At 38.7% G+C, this 21,736-nt stretch overlaps 6 protein-coding genes, 1 long non-coding RNA gene and 2 pseudogenes across 11 annotated transcripts; 1 reads left to right on the forward strand and 8 right to left on the reverse strand.

Moving 5' to 3' along the window:
* Positions 1 to 12: 12 nt before the first annotated feature.
* LOC104737902 (putative pectate lyase 4) lies at positions 13 to 1,561 on the reverse strand. The gene is made up of 3 exons (XM_010458153.3): positions 703 to 1,561; positions 469 to 604; positions 13 to 364 (listed from the first exon to the last, which is right to left on the reverse strand). The coding sequence occupies exons 1-3, from the start codon at positions 1,476 to 1,478 to the stop codon at positions 140 to 142; spliced, it is 1,137 nt and encodes a 378-aa protein (XP_010456455.1). The 5' UTR covers positions 1,479 to 1,561; the 3' UTR covers positions 13 to 139.
* Positions 1,562 to 1,820: 259 nt separating this feature from the next.
* On the forward strand, positions 1,821 to 3,963 carry LOC104734921 (putative 3'(2'),5'-bisphosphate nucleotidase 4). Its single transcript, XM_010454604.3, has 8 exons — positions 1,821 to 2,168; positions 2,265 to 2,340; positions 2,455 to 2,528; positions 2,617 to 2,822; positions 2,898 to 3,096; positions 3,181 to 3,270; positions 3,359 to 3,512; positions 3,642 to 3,963. The coding sequence occupies exons 1-8, from the start codon at positions 2,046 to 2,048 to the stop codon at positions 3,803 to 3,805; spliced, it is 1,086 nt and encodes a 361-aa protein (XP_010452906.1). The 5' UTR covers positions 1,821 to 2,045; the 3' UTR covers positions 3,806 to 3,963.
* On the reverse strand, positions 2,465 to 3,760 carry LOC147929171 (uncharacterized). Its single transcript, XR_015577853.1, has 2 exons — positions 3,623 to 3,760; positions 2,465 to 3,536 (listed from the first exon to the last, which is right to left on the reverse strand). It is a non-coding gene; the product is annotated as an uncharacterized LOC147929171 (long non-coding RNA).
* LOC104734920 (2-oxoisovalerate dehydrogenase subunit alpha 2, mitochondrial) lies at positions 3,932 to 6,705 on the reverse strand. Of its 2 annotated transcripts, none has more exons than XR_015577850.1 (9): positions 6,288 to 6,681; positions 5,882 to 6,019; positions 5,589 to 5,771; positions 5,282 to 5,439; positions 5,076 to 5,175; positions 4,812 to 4,892; positions 4,576 to 4,715; positions 4,302 to 4,487; positions 3,932 to 4,197 (listed from the first exon to the last, which is right to left on the reverse strand). XR_015577850.1 is itself a non-coding variant. In XM_010454603.3 (9 exons), exons 1-9 carry the CDS (start codon positions 6,507 to 6,509, stop codon positions 4,030 to 4,032), a joined length of 1,407 nt encoding a protein of 468 aa, XP_010452905.1. In that variant the 5' UTR covers positions 6,510 to 6,705; the 3' UTR covers positions 3,932 to 4,029. The 2 variants fall into 2 exon arrangements, 1 of the variants encoding a protein (XP_010452905.1); XM_010454603.3 differs by having other exon boundaries at positions 4,812 to 4,923; positions 6,288 to 6,705.
* A 175-nt stretch (positions 6,706 to 6,880) lies between these two features.
* Positions 6,881 to 8,443, reverse strand: LOC104734922 (putative gamma-secretase subunit PEN-2). Its single transcript, XM_010454606.3, has 2 exons — positions 7,913 to 8,443; positions 6,881 to 7,261 (listed from the first exon to the last, which is right to left on the reverse strand). Exons 1-2 carry the CDS (start codon positions 8,184 to 8,186, stop codon positions 7,101 to 7,103), a joined length of 435 nt encoding a protein of 144 aa, XP_010452908.1. The 5' UTR covers positions 8,187 to 8,443; the 3' UTR covers positions 6,881 to 7,100.
* A 75-nt stretch (positions 8,444 to 8,518) lies between these two features.
* On the reverse strand, positions 8,519 to 9,592 carry LOC109125035 (pentatricopeptide repeat-containing protein At1g62350-like; annotated as a pseudogene). Its single transcript, XR_015577852.1, has 2 exons — positions 9,147 to 9,592; positions 8,519 to 9,056 (listed from the first exon to the last, which is right to left on the reverse strand). The product of XR_015577852.1 is annotated as a pentatricopeptide repeat-containing protein At1g62350-like (transcript).
* Positions 9,593 to 9,724: 132 nt separating this feature from the next.
* Positions 9,725 to 11,793, reverse strand: LOC104737903 (vacuolar protein sorting-associated protein 9A-like; annotated as a pseudogene). Its single transcript, XR_015577851.1, has 5 exons — positions 11,575 to 11,793; positions 11,270 to 11,417; positions 10,993 to 11,163; positions 10,715 to 10,894; positions 9,725 to 10,575 (listed from the first exon to the last, which is right to left on the reverse strand). The product of XR_015577851.1 is annotated as a vacuolar protein sorting-associated protein 9A-like (transcript).
* Positions 11,794 to 12,152: 359 nt separating this feature from the next.
* On the reverse strand, positions 12,153 to 15,381 carry LOC104734924 (NAC domain-containing protein 82). 2 transcript variants are annotated; one of them, XM_010454609.3, is made up of 5 exons: positions 14,945 to 15,381; positions 14,060 to 14,563; positions 13,689 to 13,966; positions 12,952 to 13,380; positions 12,153 to 12,694 (listed from the first exon to the last, which is right to left on the reverse strand). In XM_010454609.3, exons 2-5 carry the CDS (start codon positions 14,214 to 14,216, stop codon positions 12,359 to 12,361), a joined length of 1,200 nt encoding a protein of 399 aa, XP_010452911.1. In that variant the 5' UTR covers positions 14,217 to 14,563; positions 14,945 to 15,381; the 3' UTR covers positions 12,153 to 12,358. The 2 variants fall into 2 exon arrangements, with proteins under 2 accessions (XP_010452911.1, XP_010452910.1); XM_010454608.3 differs by having other exon boundaries at positions 14,060 to 14,582; positions 14,945 to 15,257.
* Positions 15,382 to 15,844: 463 nt separating this feature from the next.
* LOC104737904 (phosphatidylinositol 4-kinase beta 2) lies at positions 15,845 to 21,729 on the reverse strand (the record flags this gene model as incomplete). Its single annotated transcript, XM_019234456.2, has 16 exons — positions 15,845 to 16,232; positions 16,328 to 16,411; positions 16,501 to 16,575; positions 16,662 to 16,715; positions 16,810 to 16,953; positions 17,133 to 17,186; positions 17,597 to 17,701; positions 17,792 to 17,889; positions 18,083 to 18,152; positions 18,668 to 18,787; positions 18,874 to 18,954; positions 19,223 to 19,658; positions 19,806 to 19,938; positions 20,152 to 20,200; positions 20,305 to 20,496; positions 20,854 to 21,729. Coding segments are annotated over 16 exons (2,673 nt in total), but the record flags the coding sequence as incomplete, so codon positions are not given.
* Positions 21,730 to 21,736: the final 7 nt, after the last annotated feature.

Genomic DNA, 21,736 nt, shown 5'->3' on the forward strand with positions numbered 1-21,736 from the left:
TTAACAAGCCAATTCCTTAACCCTCCTCGATTACTTGTTTTCATTTACGTTTGTGTATACATTTTGATGTACATGAATGAAAGAGACAAGAAAACGCAGAAATGTTGAAACGCTAAAAAGTCATGTAAGCGTTGTTGTTCTAACAGACGGAGTTTCTGGTGCAGTGTAAGGCTCCAGCTGAACTTGTGAGTTCTTTAACGGTTTTAGCGTTTGCGACTGTGAAACTTTGATCAGGGCCGTAATTAGGCCGTGCTTTTCCAACACCTTTGTCTAAGGCGAAACAAGCTCCATTCTCGAAGTAAGCATTCACTGAGTAGAACTTCCATTGCATTTGGTCTCCTTGGCTATGTTTCTTCCAAGTTATCTACAAGAAGTACAAATTCATATGCTAGATGAGATATGCTACAAAAAAAAAAAACAATGTGTTGTGTGTTTTTTGCGTTTGTGATTTTACGACTTGGAACGCACCTCTTTGCGTCCAGATTTTGGGGCGACGAAGTAGTTTGACTCACTCTTCACACGAGGGCTCATGCTTCCTCCAATTGCATATTGAGTCCATCCTTGGTAATAGTTATTAGCAACATGAGCATATCCATATCTAATTCTGCATATATTAACATAGCTTATCATCAAAATCAGAAATGAAATTAACAATGTAAGGATAATTGATTAGTCTAAGCTTTTTATATTTCACTTTTGTACCTTGGCATTCTCTGGTTGCAATTAGGACCGAAGTGGTTAAACACAACAGTGACTTTCATGTCTTTGTCTCTTACATAGCCATCCTCGTGTCCAAGAAGCATGACCTTGTCTTGGTTCCTAAACCAATTGTTCGACACTGTGACATCAGTCGTCCCTCGTGTGACGTCTAGAAGACCGTCTTCACAATCATAGAGCGTGTTGTGGTCGATCCATACTTTCTTAGCCGTGACCAACCTAATCGCGTCGCCGTCCACTTTTCCAAGTTGAATGATCTTTGAGTCTGGTCCCATCACTGAGCTTGGTGGATGAGCTTTACAATCATGGATCTTAAGTCCATGAATTATCACATCTGTGGCTTTGTAGACTATGAGACAAGCGGGACCCGAGATGTGAACACTAGCACCTCGGCCATCGAGTGTCGTGAAGCTGCTGATTAGAAGCGGTTTATGAAGCTTGATCTTCATGTTTCTCTTGAATGTGATCCACTTTTTACCTTTGACGAGTGTTGCTCCGTATCTTAGGGTTCCAGGTTTTGGGTTCAGAGGATCATCAGAAGGGTCAGTTACTTTGTATTGTGTGACTCCTTTACCAATATTTCCGGTCATTTTTCCGGAAAATCCAACTGAACACCGGGCAAGCTGATTGCGGGTTCTACGCCAATGTGGGTTTGGTCGCCAACATTTGTCCATCACATTAAGTTTCGTGGCCTCCAAAACATTTGCGACAAACAAAACGATCAAGAGTTGAACCAACGCGATATTCAAGAACCTAGCCATGATTCTTGATACAAGATGTGTATCAAGATATTCAAGAAGAAGTGAAAAAGGTTGAGATTATGATTGCAAGCTGTGTTGTGTTTGATGATTTGTGTACTATTGATGGAGTATATATATCTGAGTGGTCGAGTTTGTTTTTAATTAACCAAAAAAAGGTGGTTTTATGTTTTCTATTTAGTGTGAGTTCTTGAAGAACTCAAGAAGTTGTAAGTTGCAACAACTTAAAGCAAACTTCTAAAAGTAAAACAGAAATAGTAGAACTGTTTAATTTTTTGTTACAGCCACTCGTTTTTTCTCTTAGCTTGCTATATTTAGTATTGAGATGTTGAGTTTATATGATTCGTATTTCGTAGCGTGTTATTTCGATTCCAAAAACGAATATATTCGGTTTTGATATTTTCTACAAGTTTCGTATCAACAGTTCTTACAGCTACATATATGCCTATTGATTTATATTGGTTGATTATAGAAATCACAGGTCTTGATTAATATATAACAAGTGCATCTTCTTACGAATATGTGTTGAAACTTCCACCAAACTCGGTTATATACATAATATATGAACACATGACCCGATTAATAAAGTCATCTTCGTCTTCTTTCGTTTACTTCTTTCATGTTTCGATGACTTATGAGAAGGAGCTTGCTGCGGCTAAGAAAGCCGTCTCTCTTGCAGTCCGTCTCAGCCAGGTTAGTAACCACATATGTCTCTCTATTACATACTAACTTATAGAGAAAGCTTTCTTAAAGACGGACTTTTTTTTTTTGGAATTGTGGGTTGACCAGGAAGTGCAAAAGTCTCTGTTGCAATCAAACGTACGGTCAAAATCTGATAAAAGTCCAGTTACAGCTGCTGATTATGGTTAACTCAATCCCACAATTCTTTTGTCAATCGGTTCTGATTTTGCATGAATTTACTGGTCAACCTGCTCCTATCAAACCAGTCCTAATTGACCAAACCTATTGATAACTGCAGGATCCCAAGCTGTGATAAGTCATGTATTAGAGAGAGAACTTCACCCTGAACCACTTTACTTAGTTGCTGAAGAGGTACCTTAAATTTTTGAACAGTCTCTATATATAGTTAAATCACACATACACAAAACTAAATCTTTCTCTGTTATATTATCTTTTGCAGAATGCAGAAGATCTGAAAAAAGATGGCGCCGAGGAATTTCTAGAAAGCATCACTAAGCTTGTGAACAATGCTTTAGCTTCCGATGATTCTTACGCCAACTCTTCTCTTTCAGTGGAAAATGTCAGGAAGGCAATAGACCACGGGAGGTCACAAGGCGGTTCCAGTGGCCGCCATTGGATTCTTGATCCTGTTGATGGAACCAGAGGGTGAGAAGTCTTGAAACTCATTATAGTAAAATCTTCTCTTTATTTTTGCTCTGAGCTGCAGATTCTGGTTTATAGGTTTGTAAAAGGAGAGGAGTACGCTGTGGCATTGGCTTTGCTTGTGGAAGGCAAAGTAGTGCTCGGTGTCATGGCTTGCCCTAAACTTGAGAATCACAAGTCTGCTTCTTCCGGTAAAGTTGGATGCCTTTTCTTTGCTACAGAGGGAGAAGGAGCTTATGTGCAGTCGCTTGAAGGCGACTCTCATCCTCCAGAGAAGGTCTCATCAGCATATCATAATGTATTTTAGACTTGTTGTCTCTTTCTTTATCCTTAAAACAGAGTCAAGAAAGTGTGTTAATAGGTGCATGTGAGCAACATTGAGAATCCTGAAGAAGCAACCTTTGTCGAATCATCTCATAAACCGATCCCCATCCATAGCTCCATTGCCAAAGTATAACATCTTTTGCTTCTGCCTAGAGCCTGACCTAGCAAATATTTTATCCTTTATTGCTAATACTTGCTCTCTTTACGGTAAGCAGAAACTGGGGATCAAAGCTCCACCTCTAAGAATCCATAGCCAAGTGAAGTACGCAGCTCTAGCTCGAGGAGACGCAGAGATCTACTTGCGTTTCACTCTCAAAGGGTACCGTGAAAACATATGGAACCATGCTGCTGGTGCAATCATCACCACAGGTATGTATTGCATAATTTTTTTTACTTCAAAGCACATTACACAGCAAAGTTTACTACAAAGTCAGTCACAACCTCTCTAAAGAGTAGATGAAGAGCAGTTTGAACTTTACCTAGTCTTGCCTTGTGCAGAAGCTGGAGGTGTAGTTTGCGATGCTGATGGTAATCCTCTGGACTTCTCTAAAGGAAAGCATCTTGAACACAAAACAGGGATCGTGGTCAGCACTGAGAAGCTCATGCCACGGCTCTTGCAGGCAATCAGAGAATCCATAGAAGAGGAGATATTTTCTCTCTGAGACATAACTGAAGTGAAACTGTAATATATGTACTGTCTGAAATGGGTATCTGGTGTATATACAACATTGGGTTGTCGTGTACTCTCTAATACTGAAGAAGTTTGCTCCATCAAAGAAGTTGTATGCTTTTGGAATAAATGGTCTTGATTTTAATAAAACATTTCAATACACAATGTAGGCAATGACTTACATTTTACTACACAAAGCAGTCAATTAGAGTCTACCTAAAGAGGAACATCTGATGGATAATCTTGTGGGTAACTTTTGATGGTCTGCCTCACCTGACGCTCCTGTTCCCTGAGGTTAAGAGGAGGAACATCGTAGACATCCGAGAACATGTTCTCAAGATTCGGTTTCTCAGTCTTCTCTGCAACCCTGAGCGCTTCTAACATCTGTTTACAAGGAACAACAAGAATCCAATGTTACAGCATCTATAAACCCTATATGCTTCTTATACAATGCTCAAGATCAAGGTTTTTAAATATATTGTGGTTACCTCTTTCTTAATTCTGCTTCTCAGATCTGATTCCTCTTCATCACTCCACCAGCCGTTACTTTCAATCCATGTCCTTAACCTAGAAAGTGGGTTTCTAGCTTTGTTCCACCACTCTATCTCATCTGCAGAACGGTACCTAGTGGAATCATCTGATGTTGAATGGTGTCCTACGCGGTATGTTAAGGCCTAACAGCATAAACAAAGAAGGATTTGAAACTCAATTAGTGTTTTGTTGTTACTTGTAATATCTACAACAGAATGACATCAAGATTACCTCAATCAAGATTGGCCTCTCTTCAGTAATTGCCATTTCACGAGCAGTGTGCACCGCACTGTACATAGCTAGCGCGTCGTTTCCATCCACACGTATACTTCGAATACCATAAGCGCGGCCTTTGACCACTAGACCATCACCTGTTGGCCATTGTGTTTGGAAATCGAGAAGACTTTTTAAGAAAAAAACAAAATAAATGAATGTAAATGATCCAAAGGAAAAAGAAAAGGAGTTACTTCGGAACTGATCTGAGGTGGGAGTACTGATTGCCCATCCATTGTTCCGACAAATAAATAAGACAGGAGCTTCCATAACCGCTGCAAAATTCAAAGCAGCATGAAAGTCTCCCTAGCAAAAACATCAGCCACCAGAGAGTTTACAGTTTCAGTAATCATAGTGATGCAGAAAAAGTATGAAATGCTCTAGAACAGTGCAAGCAAAGATACTAAATTCACAATCCATTGCAATATGCCAGCTTAATGCATGCTCTTATTATTCACCTCACTCGAGCCACCGTCGCCAAAATATGTGACTGCACAGGCATCCTTCTTGTCCATCTTTAAGGAATAAGCAGCACCAACCGCGTTTGGCAACTGCGTACTGGAGACAAAATATAGAATCAGTAAGACAAGGCAACCATGCAACATAAGCAAGAGAAACTATAAGAATATTAAGAGTTGAGAAAAAAGAGGATCTGAGGCTATACGCAATTGTGGCTGAAACAGTAAAATAGTTGAGCTTGTTAGAGCCATAGTGGACTGGCATCTGCCTGCCTTTTCCATTATCAGATTTGTTCCCAAAACACTGGTTCGCAAATTCTTGGAGGGTGAAACCACGCCACAATAGCACACCAGGCTCTCTGTACTGCAAGGTACAACAAAAAAAAAAAAAAAAAAAGAGAGCCTAATCACTAACGTTCTCATATTGTAGGAAAAACTTACATCTAACAGTATGTGAACACGGTCAATGCAGGAAACTGTAGCAACAGAATACATTAGTGATTCAAAAGAAACCTGAGGAAAGATAACATCTTGAGGAGAGAGAGCTGCGGCTGATGCAATATTAATGGCCTCTTCACCGATGGTAGTAGCGTAAAAGGAAAGTCTGCCTTGTCTTTGAGCTTCGTAAAAGATGTTATCCATTATTTGAAGAGTAACCATATCGCTATACATCTTCACCGCAACTTCCTCACTAACCTTAAGACGCAGAACCAAAAAAACAAAAACAAACCTTTTACTTAAAGAGAGAGTATTTAGAATTCACCAAAGAAAGGAAAAGATTAATTAAATCTTTTTATCATGTCAACCTGAACAAAGTGGCTGTTGGTGATGAGTTGGCCATTGTCATCAAGAACACGGTAGCAAGGGACACGCTCTTTACTGGATTCTGATATGAACTTAATCTCAGGTGTAAAAGCTACCTTCCCTCCAGGAAAATCCATGACCTGAACATTAAAGGCCCATCCATCCATACAGCATGATTTTTAAAAAAGAAAAGAAAAAAGTAGCAAAATTTCTGACATCTATCAGAGTGATGTGTTCTAAATCGTTTATTTCTTTAAACAGTTACCAGTGATCTTTTTAGTGGACCATGAAAATAAGAGTTGCAAAGTTATTAGGTTTCATATTACTATACTTACATCAGTGATTAATTTAAGTGAAAAAAAAAAACGAGAGAGTAATTGGGGGAATTGGTAAACATTTCGCATGCACCTGAGCGTTGGCGTCTTCGTGCTCGCCAACACTCGAGAGTTTCTCTGCCATGGTGTTACAGAACCGAGTAATTGGATTCTGTGAAACTCGAAGCAGCGTAGTAGGATCATGTGTGCGGAGATGTCGAGTCGTCTGGCTCGCAGTACCGAAACCGAGGTTGTTATATCTGAGAATGTTGAAGAAATTCGATTTCGAGAGGGAAGATCTCAAACGCAGAGCCATCTTTTTTTTTTTTTGTTTTTTTTTTCCCGATTTGATTGGAGTAAATGGATGGATGAAGAGTGACACGAACGAGGGTGATGATGTGTAGAGAGAGAATAGAGATAGAGAGAGAGAGAGGTTCTTGTTTAAGTGTTGGTTCTTGTCTTAATGAGTTATGTGTTTTGTTTCAGGTAAGGATTGATTGATGATGGGTCCCTTAATTAGAAAAGTGGAATCATTTAGGAACCGTGATTGTCAAACGCTGAACGCATGAATCGATCGAGTTGCTAGCGTGTCTCCAAACAAGACTCAACGATGGAAGACAAATATGGGCCACAAAACTATTTAATGGCCCATTAACAATTGTTTAACACAAGGGACGCACACATGTATTTATTGAGAACTAATTACTTTCATTGACAGATGAATATCCAAGCCCAAAAGTTACTACATCCATTCACACCAGTGATCTCCACTTGTGTTAAAAACACCTTGATGCTTGCAAAGAAACACAGGAGAAACGGAATAGGCAAAGTTATAAAGGCAATGTGATCTTCCTGTTTCTAGTACGTTAACCATAAACGATAGCGAGAAAAGCTGGAGGGAGCTAAGCTAAGCCAAGCCAGACAAGCCGAGACGATCAGCAACGTTGTACATAACCAGCTTATCATAGACAGGGCCGAAAAGTTGTTCTCCTCCTATCGAGAACGTCAATGCCCACGCGGAAAGAAGAGCTGTAAAGACACTGAAACCGATTGCTGACCTGACAACATCTGCAGTAACAGAAGATTTTCAAAGGAGTAAGAGAGAATAATGTACATCATTTCATATCTGAAAAAAAAAAAAGAGATTCAAAAGTATAAACTTCTTAGAATCAGAACTAGCAAAATAACTCAAAAGACAAAACAAGAATGATCATCAATTCCAGAGTATTGTCCCCCCCCCCCCCCCCAGATCAAAGGCAATTCCAGAGAATGATCATCAATTCCAGAGTATTCTCTCTTACACATCAAAGCCAGTCGTGACGAGTGAGAAAGATTTAACAAAGATAGAGTATAGTGGTCCCCCAGATCAAATAAGGATACACACTATATAATCATCATAGAACATTGATAACTTGTGAACAATCTCATTAGCCACTGGATTATTAGACACTCCCCTTTAACTTATTCTGTTTATTGCTTCCTATAAACGAACTCTAATGGTATATATCTCTCTACACACTAAATGTTAAATAACTTCATAAGATTTGAACCTGAATATGCCAAGTAAAATCTTTAAACTCCAATGGACTTATCAAGTATCCGTCAGAGATAACAAAAAAAAACTCATAGACATTTAGTGTATTGAGATCTACTGCCAGAATCAAAAATACCCCAATTCTAATATCCCCAAACGGTATCTTCCACAATCTGAAAACTTACAATTGCGGATTTGAGGGAAAGCTCGAGCGTGACGAAGAACAGGCCAGAAGTAGAAGCAATTGACAAACCAGAGCCAAGGCAAGAGAGCGAAACCGAACTTGTAGAATCGACGAGCGTAGTCCACGGATGCTTCCTCCGTTAACCCCAATGGACCGTCGATGGTTGGCCAAACCTGCGCTGAAGAGATGATCGTCGACAATGGGTTTGGAGTCGGATTCGGATTCCGATTGCGTATAGGGTTCAGATTGGAGTCGTCGCTCCGCGAATCCTCCATTTTGCTCAGCCACTTACTTGAGAAACAAAAAAAAATTGCAAAAAAAAAAATAAATAAAAAAACTCACTAATAAACCTAGAAGCAACGACGTCGTTTTGGCTTAAAACTTATGTATAAGTCGCACATAGCAAATATTCACACACGAATTCAATTTGTTTGAAAAAATAATTTGTAGCTATAAATTGTTGTTCTCCATAGACTTGAGTGACTGGAACAGATTCAAGTTTCGTATCTTCTCTGATGCAATCCAAAAACGCGTACTCGGTGGTAACATTCCAATGTTACAACATACAAGCCTACATGATATGGTTCGGCTAACCTTAGCTACGAAAATCCACGCATCATCTAATCGGCTCCTACTTGGAAGATATTAGTATACAGTATCGAGCTCTACTGAACATAGGACAATGAAGATCTCTCCAAATCTCTCAACTTTTTTGTGCTCCATCATTTAGAGCAACACACCACCAGTCCCACTAGATACTTTCTTCATCTTCTTCGACAAACTCAAGTGATTCACCATAATACTCATGAGCATCTTGTCTAACAATAGCAAGATAAACCCATTTCTCCATTCGATTCAAGACCTAAGACCAAAATCCTAAAGGAAGACCTATCAGGCTCATACCCAATTGATCGCATAAAGGCATAGCAATCCATGACAAGATCAAACAGCTTATGATTCAAAAGTGTCGTCAAGAGAGTGTTGAAACCTTCAATGTCAGCCATTAAACCCTCTTCTGATTTCATCGCATAGTAAAGATAGCTAACCTCTTCGACCAAACTAGTATCCGCCATAACAGCGATCATATCTGAGTACAATCTCACCTGAGGCTTATACCAATACTCTTTTCGAATCTCTTCAAATACCTAAAACGAATTCAAAATTTAAGATATAACCACAGCTCAAACATGATGGATTGAGAGAGAGAGAGAGATAGACTGAGACGAGAGACGAACCTTGAGAGCTAGAGAGCACTCGCTTTGGCGTAAAAGCTCTCTGAGAACGGCGACCATATCGAATTTCAAGAGCCGACGGAATTTGGAATCGATTACACGATCAAGCATCACTGAGGAAGAAGACATGGGAGAAGAAGGAGGAGGAGGAGGAGGTGGAGGAGGAGGAGGAGGAAGAAGAGGATTAGCTCGCTTTAAAGCTTGAACCGCTTGAATCGCTTCGATACTGAGCATTCGACCTCTCTGCAATGGTTTCCTGTTCTTGCCACGGTCTCTCATCTTTATCACCATAGCTCGCCGAAGAACCGGAAACCTGACGCCGTTACCACCGCGTAAACTAAACCCGAGACGTAGAATCTCCTCGCCGCAACTTCGCAGCCCAATCCCTTCCATATTCGCCGTTACTCTTTTGAGTCTTGACTCTTGAGTGGTGGTGGTGGTGGTGGTGGGCGACAGAAGGAACAGAAATTGACCGGAAATTACAATAATACCCTTCTGACTTCATGAAGATGAACCCTTAACCGGTGCTCAGATATAAACCGGTTGGTATTTCAATTTGATAATAAAAAATGTCTACTAAATTAATGAAGTTGTATTTATTTCCTTTGATCAAAACAAATGTGATATGCAGTAAAATTACATGAACCAAATCCGACTACAGTTGTAAAAATGTAAGTCTTGATTCGTGTTTTACATCTGAGAGCTTATGAACAACTCACAATGTTGTAGAGCTCGGATCAAATCATCGACGCTCCTGTCAGCTTCCTTTTCGTTTGAACATTTGAAAACGATCTTGCAAGATTCTGAGAGAGTCTTTAGACGCTTGCGAAGGTGAAACTGATGGAGCTAAAGATGTTGTTGCATCACCCAAGCCTTTGGAAAGGGCAACGTATTTGAAAACGAGATGTTTATAATTATCAAGCAAGCCTTCAACATCTCCTATCGTTAAATCAGCAACACTTGCAAACATGTAAGGATATTCTTGATAGATTTGGGTTCCCTCCTCACTTCTATTATTCAAAAGTGTAGCGGCACCCTTGTTTTCCATATCCGAAGCTTTCTTGATTGGTGCTTCACTGTTTGTACTCAGTGTTTCATTATTGGTGGTGGTAACAGAGAGACTATCAGACGATTTTGTATGCAAAAGTGTGTTTTCCCTCTTAGGAGTATGATGAGAAGTGGGTGCAGCGTCGTGATCAGTAGTTTGATAAGACTGGCTGCTTGACATACCAGAAATACGTGCCCGTGCAGATTCCATTTTATTTTCAAAGTCAGCTTCATCCATTGAGAGGGATTTTGCATCAATACTTGAGATGAAAGACTCTGCAGAGAGTATGTTAGTGAATAAGTAGGCAGCTTCACCAACCAGTTTAGATTGACGCCTATATCTTTGTATATACAAAAAGTTTGAGTGAAATTGTGGAGGGTTAGCCTGAAAAAGAAACAAAGTAAATAATAATGATCATTAGTAATTAAATGTAGTTTCACAATCCAAAGATAAGAGTATGAAAACACACATAAAGACATCAGAAACCATCATCATGCATATATAAATTGTTTCAAACCTTTACCCGAATGGTAACATATATGAGAACAGGAAGGAATTGGTCCGCACCAGGTGCATTCTCGTTTGAAGCAATTGAAGCATTTAGCAGTAAGTTATTAATCACTTTGCAGCACCTAAGGATACACATAAGCTTATCACGAGGACTATTGTACATGTTTATCTTCTGGAGCTCTTTTTGAGCTAGCTGCCATAAAAGAAGAGGATGCATTAATTATCATAGGCAAAGTAGCATTATTTGAAGAAATAGACTACGATACCGAGAGCTAGCTAGATGTGACTTACGAGCCATGATGTTTGGTTTTGAAAAGTTGGTTGTATATCCAAGTTTTCAGGAGATACGAATTGTTTCAGCAAGGACAACTTTTGAAAGAGTTTCTCATCAGATATAACATCCTCGGTGTTTGATGTAAAAACTCGTGGGAATAACTTTGTCATGACATACTTCTCCAGGCCCTGCATGTGTGTGTGTGTGTATACAGAACATGATTAAAGGCAGCTAAAATATATATATATATATATAATGAAAAAAAAAGAAGAAGAATATTGTGATGATACTTACATCTCCAGCATTGTCCAATTCATCCTCGGAACAACCAGACCAAAGTGGATGAGCCCTGAAAGCAGCTTCCATCTTGGAAAAGAACTCTTGAACTGCATCACAGTCTTTTTCAGGGTTTGGTGCAGTGTTCAAGATCGAAACAATGAAACTGCAAACATCAATTAGAAAAAACTAGCACAACTCAAAAACATATCTTATGAAAGTTGTAGGTAGAGAGGCCAACAATACAATTGCCACATTGTAAGAAGAGAGAGAGCAAATAAACCTAAAACACTGAGAAAGACTAAAAGAGAGAGAGAGAGAACCTTTTAATTGATTTGATGAAATCTTTGGCGGAGGGTTTACTCAGAAAATTATGGAGACCCGAGAAGACGTCTGTGTTCTCCATCACCCTTCCCGATACCGTACGATCGACGTCAATATCTCTGAACGAACGAACGAACGAACGAGTTAAAAGCGAGAGAGAATTGGGAAAGAGGAAATTGAATTCAAAGTCAGCAGCAATCGGGTTTAGTGAAAAGAGAGTTCTCAATCAAATCGCTCAAACCCAAAAGCTATAAATAAAACGAGATCGATTCGTTGATGCTGTAGGTTGGGCCAACCCAGTAGGCCTACGAAGCCCATTTAATTCCAAAAAATCAAACCGTCTTTGTTTTGGTCCCTAATTCTAGTACGGTTCTTCTTTTCTTCTTGTTACGTCTTTCGTTCTTGTCTTTTTTTATTTGACTTCGGCTATAATGTTCGTGTTTTTCTGTCTGGGGTTTTGTTATGCCCTGATTCGTTTTTAGTCGGTAAATTCAATCGTCAGTGTTTTTTCCAAGAAGCATTCATCAATTGATCGTTATCAGCTAGACGCTTATAAGCCATAACAAAAAGAAGCAAGTTGCGTAAATGTTGAAAATATTTATAAAAATACGGCAACCGAAGGAAGAAATAGAGAGATGTCGACTGATTGAGAGGTTTACTAATTCAAAGACTAGAAAAGTCCAGAAATTGAATAAACAAAAGGTCGTGGGTGCTTCTTTTCTTCTCTCTGGATGTGCATCTGCTAATTTGTGAAGCAGACCGACCTGGGGCACAGAAGAGGTTTCATCGTTTTTCAGAGTCTGGTCCATGTCCAATGTTAGCAGAAAAGCCATAAGGACCATCATCATTACCACCAGAGAAGTCAAAGTGGCCTTGATTATACAGATATGAGCTTCTCGAGTCATTGACATTCCCAGTTTGAGGATTTAATGGAGCAGTCAGAGGAGGAGGTAGTAATGGAGCAGTGAGGTCTTGTAGCTCTAAGTATAACTCCGAGTTTTCAATTAGGTCGTACGAGGACGCCCTTGGCATGTTGTTATGCATATTGCCCAAGTCTGGTAATCCGTTGAATATGTCTTCCAAGGAAACCGGAGCTGAGACACCGGGATTATGTATTGCCTGTGGAATGATAAACTATGAGATACACAGACTTGCAAAACAGCAAGAATCGATTTGGATGAACAACGTTGGGAAATACAGAAAAGAATTGATTTGGATGAACAACGTTGGGAAATACAGAAAGGAAGCTTTTCTAATGGTTACTACGTCGCAATGCCACTAACACACCTAGCAGCCTTACTAGCTTACGAGCAAGCAGAGACACCGGCTTCTTATCATTACACTAAGCCAAAGAAAAAAGAATGCCAAAAATGTACCTCATTGGGGAACCCCAAGAATTCTTCGTCATCATCAAATAGATCCAACATTGCATATAAGTCATCATTGTTGTTGTTGGGGGTCGGTAAGGTATCTGCCAGAGGTGTAACAGACATATGAGTGTTAGCTGCATCACTTGGATCTGGAAGTTTACTGGTGGTATTAGTTGTAGTTGGTAGGAAATCGGAGACACACGATTCTGATATCATGCCACCGAAACAATCTTTGTTGAGGTCATCTGCGACAGTCACAGCCAGACTGGTTTCTCTGCTAGGCTCATGAAAGATTGTGGGATTGCTAGTCGTAGGAACATCAGTACGCTCTTCCTCATCGCTCCAGTCCTCATCTCTAAATGGAGCTCCATATTGGGCTCCATTTCTAGGTCCTGGTCCATCTTTTTTAAACAGAACGCACACCACATAAGTATCCTGCAGTCCAAAACATAATTGTAAGTAAAGAAAGAGTGATATAAGCTTACATGACATGGATGATAAGTTAAACTATCAAACTAAACAAGTAGGAAACAATATAAAAGTGGAAGAAGGGAAAAATTGGAGGTAGGATAAGGCAGTTATAAGGTTCCATGAAAATCAGAACAGCCTCACACATCAACCCCAACACAGTATCAGAGCAGCTAAAGAACAGAGAAAACAACAAGCTATCATCATCAAGTACTGAAACCTAAACACATGTTCAAGTTGAAACCATATTGCCATAGTTAATCAGTTTATAATACCTGAGGAACATTCATCTGCGCCAGTGCCTTGTCTTCAAGCCTGTATTCATGCATAACCCAATCAGTCCGCTCCCCGCGAGGCGACTTACCAAAGTGATAAATCAGAGTTTTAATCTTCCCCACAACTTCCGAATTGCACAGAACAGGTCTCTCCTTCCCTGTGGTCTTCCAGTAACCACAGTCCGTTGCACGGTTTGCCCTAACCCCACTAGCATACTTCTTTTCCCTCGGGCAAAAGAAGTGCCACTTAAGATCCCCACCTTTGATATAAGACATATCTGTAAGGACAAAGACTCCCAAGTTAGAGATAATAGGATGGAGATCCGAAAACATGACAGTACCAGAACAAGAAGGTATTTAAGAATAGATACCAGGTAGATCAGGGGGTTCAAACTTGTAAATGTCAACTTCAGCAATAGCATCAACAATGAGCTTCTTCCCCAGTATTTTCCTCTTCAAGTAATATCTCACGAGTTCAACATCAGTCGGATGGAAACGAAATCCAGGAGCCAACTTAGTTTTCCCCATTGGCGAATCCAAAGGGGAAAACTTTGCACAATCTTCTGTAAACTCCTCACAAGTAAAGTGAGAGTCTTGCACAGAAAACTTAGTCTTCAAAGTTCACAGTAAACAGGACCAACACAAGCGAATGGCTTGTAATCAAACTAGACAGAAAAAAAATCCAAAGAAGCCAGGAAGAAATAGAGAAAATAAAGAAAAGAGAGAGAGAGAGAGAGAAGAAGAAGAAGAGGTGAAGAAGGTCAAGTCCAGTGCCTGAACAAGATTATCTGAAAACACCACAACCTCCCCCTGCTCATATAACCACAGTCACACCAAAGAAAAGATGGATTCTTCTTGCAGAGATCAACAGACATCTGGTGTACAACGTAAAGCCTGTTATCGAGACATTGACACCAAAAACAAAAAAACAAAAAAAAGAAGATTTCAACTACACCCCAACTAAGAAAAGCAAATACACACAGATGCAACTCATCAACTCTTAAAGTATCAAATCACCATCATAAAGACATAAAATTTCAGGGATCTAGCTTAGACGATGTAAAACCCTAAAAACTGATTTTGAGTATCAAATCAGACCAGAGATTACACGAATAGAATCAAAATAGACAGAAAAACCCATTTCAGGAATTGAAAAGAAGTAAACGACAACGACGACAAGATCGGAAAAAAAAATCAGAGCGGAATCACAAAATCAACATCGACCAGAACGAGAGAATCAGAGAATAAAATCGTACCCGTAGAGAGACAGAGAGAGAAAAAGACTCGACGGTGGGAAAGGACGATCGGCGTAAGGGGGAGGAGGCGAGCGAGAGAAAGATTTAGAGAGATTTAGAGAATGGCGTGAAGGATAAGCCAGAGAACTGGGTCAAGGGTTGTGGTATTAGGGTTTATATAGCAGACAGCTCCAAACCTTACGCCTTTGCTACTTCTACAGTGGCGGGCCCATTTTCAATCACAAAGCCTACTAAAAAACAGTGTAATTGTTTATACTTGAGAGTCAGGCCTAATTACATTTTTCTGTTTCTTTCACTTAAGTTTTTACTACTCAAAAAGTCAAAATTATTACCAAAAAAAAAAATTGTAACTTAATATTAAAATCATTTACACATTATTACACTGATCATCAGTCACAAATAAGTGGGTGGGAGTTATTGGTTTGAGATTTGAATAGAGTTTTAAAGATGTAAAATGTTGTTATTAAAACAAGATTTATTAGTTTGTGATTTGTAAAAAGTTATTTAAAATCTTAACAAATTTGGATTATTAGATTCAGACTTTTATAAAATCATTAAAAGTTTTGTATTATTCAATTAAAACAAAAGAATCTTGGATTGTTAATAAATTCAATTATTATGTTATTTGGTTCATGATTTTAGACACTATTATGTCATGTAAAGTATTACAAAAATACAAAATTGTTTGGATCACTTTACAAGACTTTAAAAAACTAATCAACAAAACTTTCTAGCATTTTTTAACAATCTTTCACTTATTTACTTTTAATGATTTTGTTAAATTCTTCAAAAATCTTTATATAGGAAACAAAGAAACAATTGTTTCATATAACAGTTTGGGAAAAGGAAAAAAAAAGTTTATGAAGAAGATGAATTAACTTTTTGGCTTTGCCATGCTCCTTTTATAGATAAAGGATATATAAATCAAACTCTGGATCAAACTATCTTATTATGTACAAAAGTGTTTTTGGTCACACAATGTCTCTCACTCTATTCTTGTAATTGATTTCCTTAAGAGCTCTCTGGAGCTCGAAGGTCTCTGATAGTACTACAGTTGTGAAAAAGGCTCTTCACATGCAATGAACATGGAGAACAACACAACCATGGTAGTATGTATACATGTTTAGTCTCTGATCAGGCTGATTTAATGATGATGATATCTCAAACTTTTGTACAAAATTAACAATCACAATATTCCATTCAACACCCTTTGGTAGTAATCGTATTGTCGGGTTCGCCAAGCATCTAAACTGCTGCTGATTAGAGAGAGCACCAGAGAGACGCATTGCTGGTTATGACAAAAGGAAACAGTTGTGATTTGAGACATCAATCCTATCAACGATGCTGGAATTGGTAAGAATTAAAGGGAGACATGTAATTTACCTCTTCGGTTAAACTTAGATGGAACCTTTTTCTTAGATTCTGAATGGTGCGTGGACCACCTTTGAAGCAAGGAAAACCCGAATCCTGATTAAGCAAGAAACCGCAAATTATTCAGCCGGGAAATGATTTCGTTCTTTTATTAACTTATAAAATATTGACTCGGATCATAATACCTGTACCATTTCGACGAGAAGAATAATCCGTTCTGCATGCTTTCTACATGTTAGGAATCCTTGGATGCATAGCACCTGAAACAGTTGACCATTGGAGGTACTACTTAATAGCTACAGACAGTAGTAGAAAACTAGAGCCTTTAAGTGACTTGGAGGGATACCTTGAAATAGTCAAAGAACTCGCTCGGAACTCCCTCCGCATCAGAATCCATGACCTAGATGTGCAAGTGTTTCCGAGTATATAATTAAGCTAAAAGAATTTTCATTGCTTAAAAGAGGGAAGAAGATTAATAAAAACATGCGTCTTACCTCAAGAAGTTCCCTGGTGAGCTTAAATGGGGCACTCTCGAAGTTAACGCCACCAGGAGAATTTGAAAGCATAAAGCCAAAATCAATGTGTATAATGTGACCTTCTTCATCCATCAGAAGGTTTCCATTATGGCGGTCTTTTATCTGAAAGAGAAAACAATGGACATCACGAGCCATAAAACTAAGACCAAGCAATCATGGAACTTATGAACATCATCATGAGTGCCAAACTCATAGATTCTTTCGTTCTTGTTTAAAGCATTTATGTGCCTACACTTATGAATACACAATCCTGAGAGACGCAGTTGTTAAAGACAATCTACCTGCAGAAGGTAACAGACCAACGAATATCCAGCCATGCTCTCAACAAAATTCCTCTGCAAAAGAAGTTATTTGAAAAATTATACACGGAGTGACATCTTACATAAATTGCTATTGCAGACACACTTTTAATTGATGCATGGAGAAGACTTTAATGCAGCCTGTTTTCAAATGTTAAACCATACATGTTAATTTTATAAAAACCCTTCTGCATAAAAGGGGAATAAAAAAATAGTATAAGACATATCAAGCTCTATTTCTCTTGCTCAGAAACGGCTTCAGTATGAAATAATGAAATTGGGTCCTCCATTGCACACTTTTGTGGAGAGTGAACATCTTATATATATTCCACACTTCTCATTCGAACAACAGCATGTTTAAGTGACTGAAGTCAATAAATTCTTGTAAAAAAACAGCCAACACGATGGCGGATTTTAATTAAAAAAATGTACCTGAATTACATTACCTGAGCAAGTTTAAAACTTGGAGAGTTCTCTTTAAACTTGGCATTAAAAAAATCACGCAGGCTAGTAATGTTAGGGTATCTACTTTTAATAGAATGAATAGAAGCCTGCAGGAGAGGAAAGTGATACAATAACATGAGCTTTCCAAGCTCAAAACAGGACTAGTTGCAGGATACCAAATAAAGTAGCATATTTACCGTATCTGGAATTGTTTCTATAAGGGCAGTGTATGAAGATGTAACCAAGACTTCATAAGGACGTAACCAGAGGGGAAGACCTGCTTCCTGGAATATATCTAGAACATGAACAAGGCCGTTACTATTTACTCACTAATCACTATATTAGGCAGAAATTTGTGTATAGATGCTTATATAAGATGACAGGATAGAAAATAGAAGACGACGATATAAAAGCACAGCTTGGGAAGCCAAACCCTAAAAACAATGAAATTACCAGGCACATGGTAAATAAATAAAAATATCACCCACCAAAAAAATGAGATATGAGTTGCACCGCAAGATGTTCCTGCCGACAGTCATCACCACTCTTCACAATGATCTGCAAAGATCTAGAGCCAGTTAACATCAAGAAGCAGAAAAAATTTGGACCAACATTGAATGACACAATCTCATCCAAGTTTTTTAACATGGTTATTCATAAGCAATCCGAAATCCTAGACAACAACTTTCAATGTCAACAAGTATAACCAACTTTACATGCAGCTGGAAAGAAACTGAAAGCAGAAACTTATCAAAAGCAGAACCCCTCATTGAACTATCAAAGACTCAAAGTAACAGTATTCAGTTTCAACGAGAAAAAAGCTATACAACGGACCAACTAATCTACGTAAGAAAACTTTAGAAGTAGTTTCACTTATTCATAAAACTTTGAGTAGAGCCTATTTTAAATACATGTAGCCGTGTTTCTGACAAAACAAAAAACCAGAGACCTTTGACTTCTAATCAAAATGATTGAGCATGGAGTAAAGCAAATCCATTATTTATTTTGTCGCTACACAAGAAATTCAAGTAGAGAAATATACTCTAAGTAGAATTGCTTTATCCAGTACTTACAGAACGCAAGTCCCAACCCGGTAGGTTTCCATATATTGAATCTTTACGAATTCTTAGTCGCTTCCCTTCCCAAAACTCACCAGATAAGGCATCACCTGCTTTCAGCATTTCACCATTGGCCTGGTGAGCCACAAAAGAAAGGTTCAACACCTAGAAGACAAAACAATTAAAGGAATAACCTAATTCTCAAATCAACATGCAATCACCATAGACCGTGCATCTGATGAATCCTGACCAGCCCCTTTGAGAGGAAGACCAGGAGGTGCCTCCCCCTTCGCTGCAGCAGCCTGAACAAGTGATCATAGGGAGTTCGTTAAGAAAAATGACATCAAGCAGATAACACCCACTTTTACAGCTGATATCCAAACTTAGATGCATGTTTAGGTGTATAATCTGTATGGTATATTGGGAATCACATAATAAGTGAAGCAGAAACACTACTTGATGAGTATGATGTTTTCAGTAACCCAAAAGAGAAATGGAAAAGTAGCTAAATTTCACTAGAGCAAAAACAGGTAGTTTTCTTTTACAAGTTTATTATCAAGAAACACTCACCCTTACTTCCTCGTAGGCAACAATACTTGGAACACGACGATGTTCCTTTCGACGTGGGGGTCCTGGATCAGCAATGCTTTCCATTCTAAGACCTGGATCAGCCGTCAGCACCACCCTAACCCACTCAAGATCACTGTCCAGACCAGTCCTCAGGACACCAGTCACACCACCACTTACTGATTTGTTAAATGAAGTTCTATGCTTCTCCACCGAGAGACTTGCACTCACAAATCTTACCTCAGACTTATGATTCATTGCTTCATCAATTGCTTGAACAGTAGATAGTGACATACGGTCTGCACTGTTACGGTAAACCTCCTGAGCAGTCGATAGTGGATAGGCCCATGGAGGTGGCTTTTGCAAGAATGCATCCCCATTTGCCAGTGGAATGCCTCCTTTAGAAAGCTTAAGGGACTTAGATGTGTCTTTAGCACCACTACAAAGGTTTCAGAAGATAATAAGAACAATGAGAGAGGGTTATCATGGAAACCCTTTAAAATATAATTAGAACATAAGAAAGTGACTTCTGAAAATATTAGAAGAAAAGCAGTGGATTAATCAAACTTCTGACTTTTATATTTACCTCGGTGTTTCCGCTTTCAAAACTTCCACGCATATCATATAAGGCACCTTTTCCCTAGAATTCAAAAGAACAGACTCGTCTTCAGGAATATTAATGACACGATAAACTCCTCTCCCCATTGGAAAACAAATTCCTGAAATGTAATTGAATTTTAAAAATATTATCAACATCTGATATCGAATCATTTACCGCAATAGAATAAACATAAACAGAGTAAAAAATAACAGCTGCAATGATTTCAATGCAAGAGGTGAGGTTTAAATGCCAAATCGATTGGAGCACTTGGCTCTCCTATGTGAAAAACACAACCGTACAAGAAAACCTAAGTTATAATTTAATGAAATACCTCCAGTAGTTTCAGCCTCGGCTAAATGGGAATTGATCTCTGCAAGGGACTAAAACCAGACAAAAAAAAAAAGTCTTAGTTAAAAATAAAGGAGAATGATAATATCTGCAATTTCATCATCAAAATATAGAAAGATAGGGATAAAAGGATCACCTCACGAAGAGCAGTTTTCCGATCTTCACTGGGAAAAATATCTACTAAATCATACGACGTTTCACATAATGCATGTACAAACTCCAAAGACTTGTGGTAAGCCCCTTTCCTGAACTGTGCTGCGGTATTAATTGGCAGTGGAGGCTTTTGAGATGGAGTATCATTCCGCTGTTTAGGTGAACCTGGACACTTCTGCAAAGATCAAAAAATTAATGGCAGGCATACTACCTTTTTCCGCCAGCTAAATTCATTAAAATGAGAAAAGATTGACATGATCTGGGAGCATCAGCGCTCTCGACTTATTTGCCATCATATACTATCATCCACTGAGGGTGAACTACCAAGCAACACAACCACAACTTTTTTCGATAGTCTAATATGTAAAGCTGATAATATCTCATCTTATATTCTAGAAAGAAGTCTTGAGCTGATGAATGAATCGGGAGATGTGGGTTGAAAGAAAAGAAAAGAATATCTAAGCAGTACAGATGAAACCTAAATCTGAAATATATGTGGAAAAACAAAAGATCAAGTCATATGAGGACAAACCTCGTTATATTTCTTTGAACCGAAAAGTTCAGAATCTTCAACAGACCGGTCACGATCTCTGAACAATTTGCGGAAAAAGTTTTCTGTCCCAGGACTGCTTTCAACTATACCGACATTGCTGCTATTTTCCTTTGCTGAAGTAGTTTTTGCGTCTTCTGGATGTCTATGGAACAATTTTTTGAACAGTGAGAATTCTGAAGATTCGTTATCCTCGTTTTCATTCGCATCATCGGCTTTGCCAGTGTCTTGTTTGTCTTCAAACTTCTCCTTAAAGAATCTTTTGAAAAATCCCTCACTTTCATTATCTTCACCAGATTTTTCTTCAGTATGCACAATTTCATCTGTCTCATTCCTGTCATTGCCAATTCTTTTCTCATCAAACTTTTCTTTGAAAAGTCTTTTAAGAAACCCATCTTTTTCCTCACCATCCACTGAGTGAGAAACTTTATCATCCTCATTCTTGCTCTCACGGAATAGTTTCTTGAAGAACCCTTCTGAGTTTGCATTTGGCCCCTCGTCTTCATTTTTACTCTCCCGCAATAACTTCTTGAAGAAACTTTCCGAGTTTGCACCCGGTTCCTCTTCATCTACTTTGTTATCTCGTAACAATCTCTTAAAGAATCCATCCGCACTCGATGTCAATTCCTCATCATCAAATTTACTACTCAAAATCCTCTTGAAGAACCCCTCGGAATTGTTTGGTATCTCCTCCTCTTCTGGTTTATTTTCCTTTAAAAGTCGCTTAAAGAACCCCTCTGAGTTCGACACTTGTTCATCGTCCTCACCTCTGCTGTCCCTCAAGATTCTCTTGAAGAATCCTTCCTTTTCACTTTCCTCGTCATCTTTGTCGGCTGACTTCCGGAACTTTAGGACTTGGGATATG

This window comes from Camelina sativa, chromosome 13, assembly GCF_030686135.1.
Source record: "Camelina sativa cultivar CO46 ecotype springtype chromosome 13, ASM3068613v1".
Lineage (NCBI taxonomy): Eukaryota > Viridiplantae > Streptophyta > Magnoliopsida > Brassicales > Brassicaceae > Camelina > Camelina sativa.

Bases quoted from the DNA above. Each gene is read 5' to 3' on its own strand.
- LOC104737902 (XM_010458153.3), bottom strand. From the start codon at position 1,478: ATGGCTAGGTTCTTGAATATCGCGTTGGTTCAACTCTTGATCGTTTTG. The intron at 605-702 runs GTACAAAAGTGA...TAATATATGCAG, and splicing joins TGCAACCAGAGAATGCCAAG to AATTAGATATGGATATGCTC. The intron at 365-468 runs GTGCGTTCCAAG...TACTTCTTGTAG, and splicing joins CAAAATCTGGACGCAAAGAG to ATAACTTGGAAGAAACATAG.
- LOC104734921 (XM_010454604.3), top strand. From the start codon at position 2,046: ATGACCCGATTAATAAAGTCATCTTCGTCTTCTTTCGTTTACTTCTTT. The intron at 3,271-3,358 runs GTATAACATCTT...TACGGTAAGCAG, and splicing joins TCCATAGCTCCATTGCCAAA to AAACTGGGGATCAAAGCTCC. The intron at 3,513-3,641 runs GTATGTATTGCA...TGCCTTGTGCAG, and splicing joins TGGTGCAATCATCACCACAG to AAGCTGGAGGTGTAGTTTGC.
- LOC104734920 (XM_010454603.3), bottom strand. From the start codon at position 6,509: ATGGCTCTGCGTTTGAGATCTTCCCTCTCGAAATCGAATTTCTTCAAC. The intron at 6,020-6,287 runs GTGCATGCGAAA...TTTAATGTTCAG, and splicing joins ACGAAGACGCCAACGCTCAG to GTCATGGATTTTCCTGGAGG. The intron at 5,772-5,881 runs GTTGACATGATA...CTGCGTCTTAAG, and splicing joins CCAACAGCCACTTTGTTCAG to GTTAGTGAGGAAGTTGCGGT.
- LOC104734922 (XM_010454606.3), bottom strand. From the start codon at position 8,186: ATGGAGGATTCGCGGAGCGACGACTCCAATCTGAACCCTATACGCAAT. The intron at 7,262-7,912 runs GTAAGTTTTCAG...CTGTTACTGCAG, and splicing joins TTTCCCTCAAATCCGCAATT to ATGTTGTCAGGTCAGCAATC.
- LOC104734924 (XM_010454609.3), bottom strand. From the start codon at position 14,216: ATGGGGAAAACTAAGTTGGCTCCTGGATTTCGTTTCCATCCGACTGAT. The intron at 13,381-13,688 runs GTATTATAAACT...TTTGGACTGCAG, and splicing joins CGCAGATGAATGTTCCTCAG to GATACTTATGTGGTGTGCGT. The intron at 12,695-12,951 runs GTACATTTTTGG...ATCATTCCACAG, and splicing joins TCTTGGGGTTCCCCAATGAG to GCAATACATAATCCCGGTGT.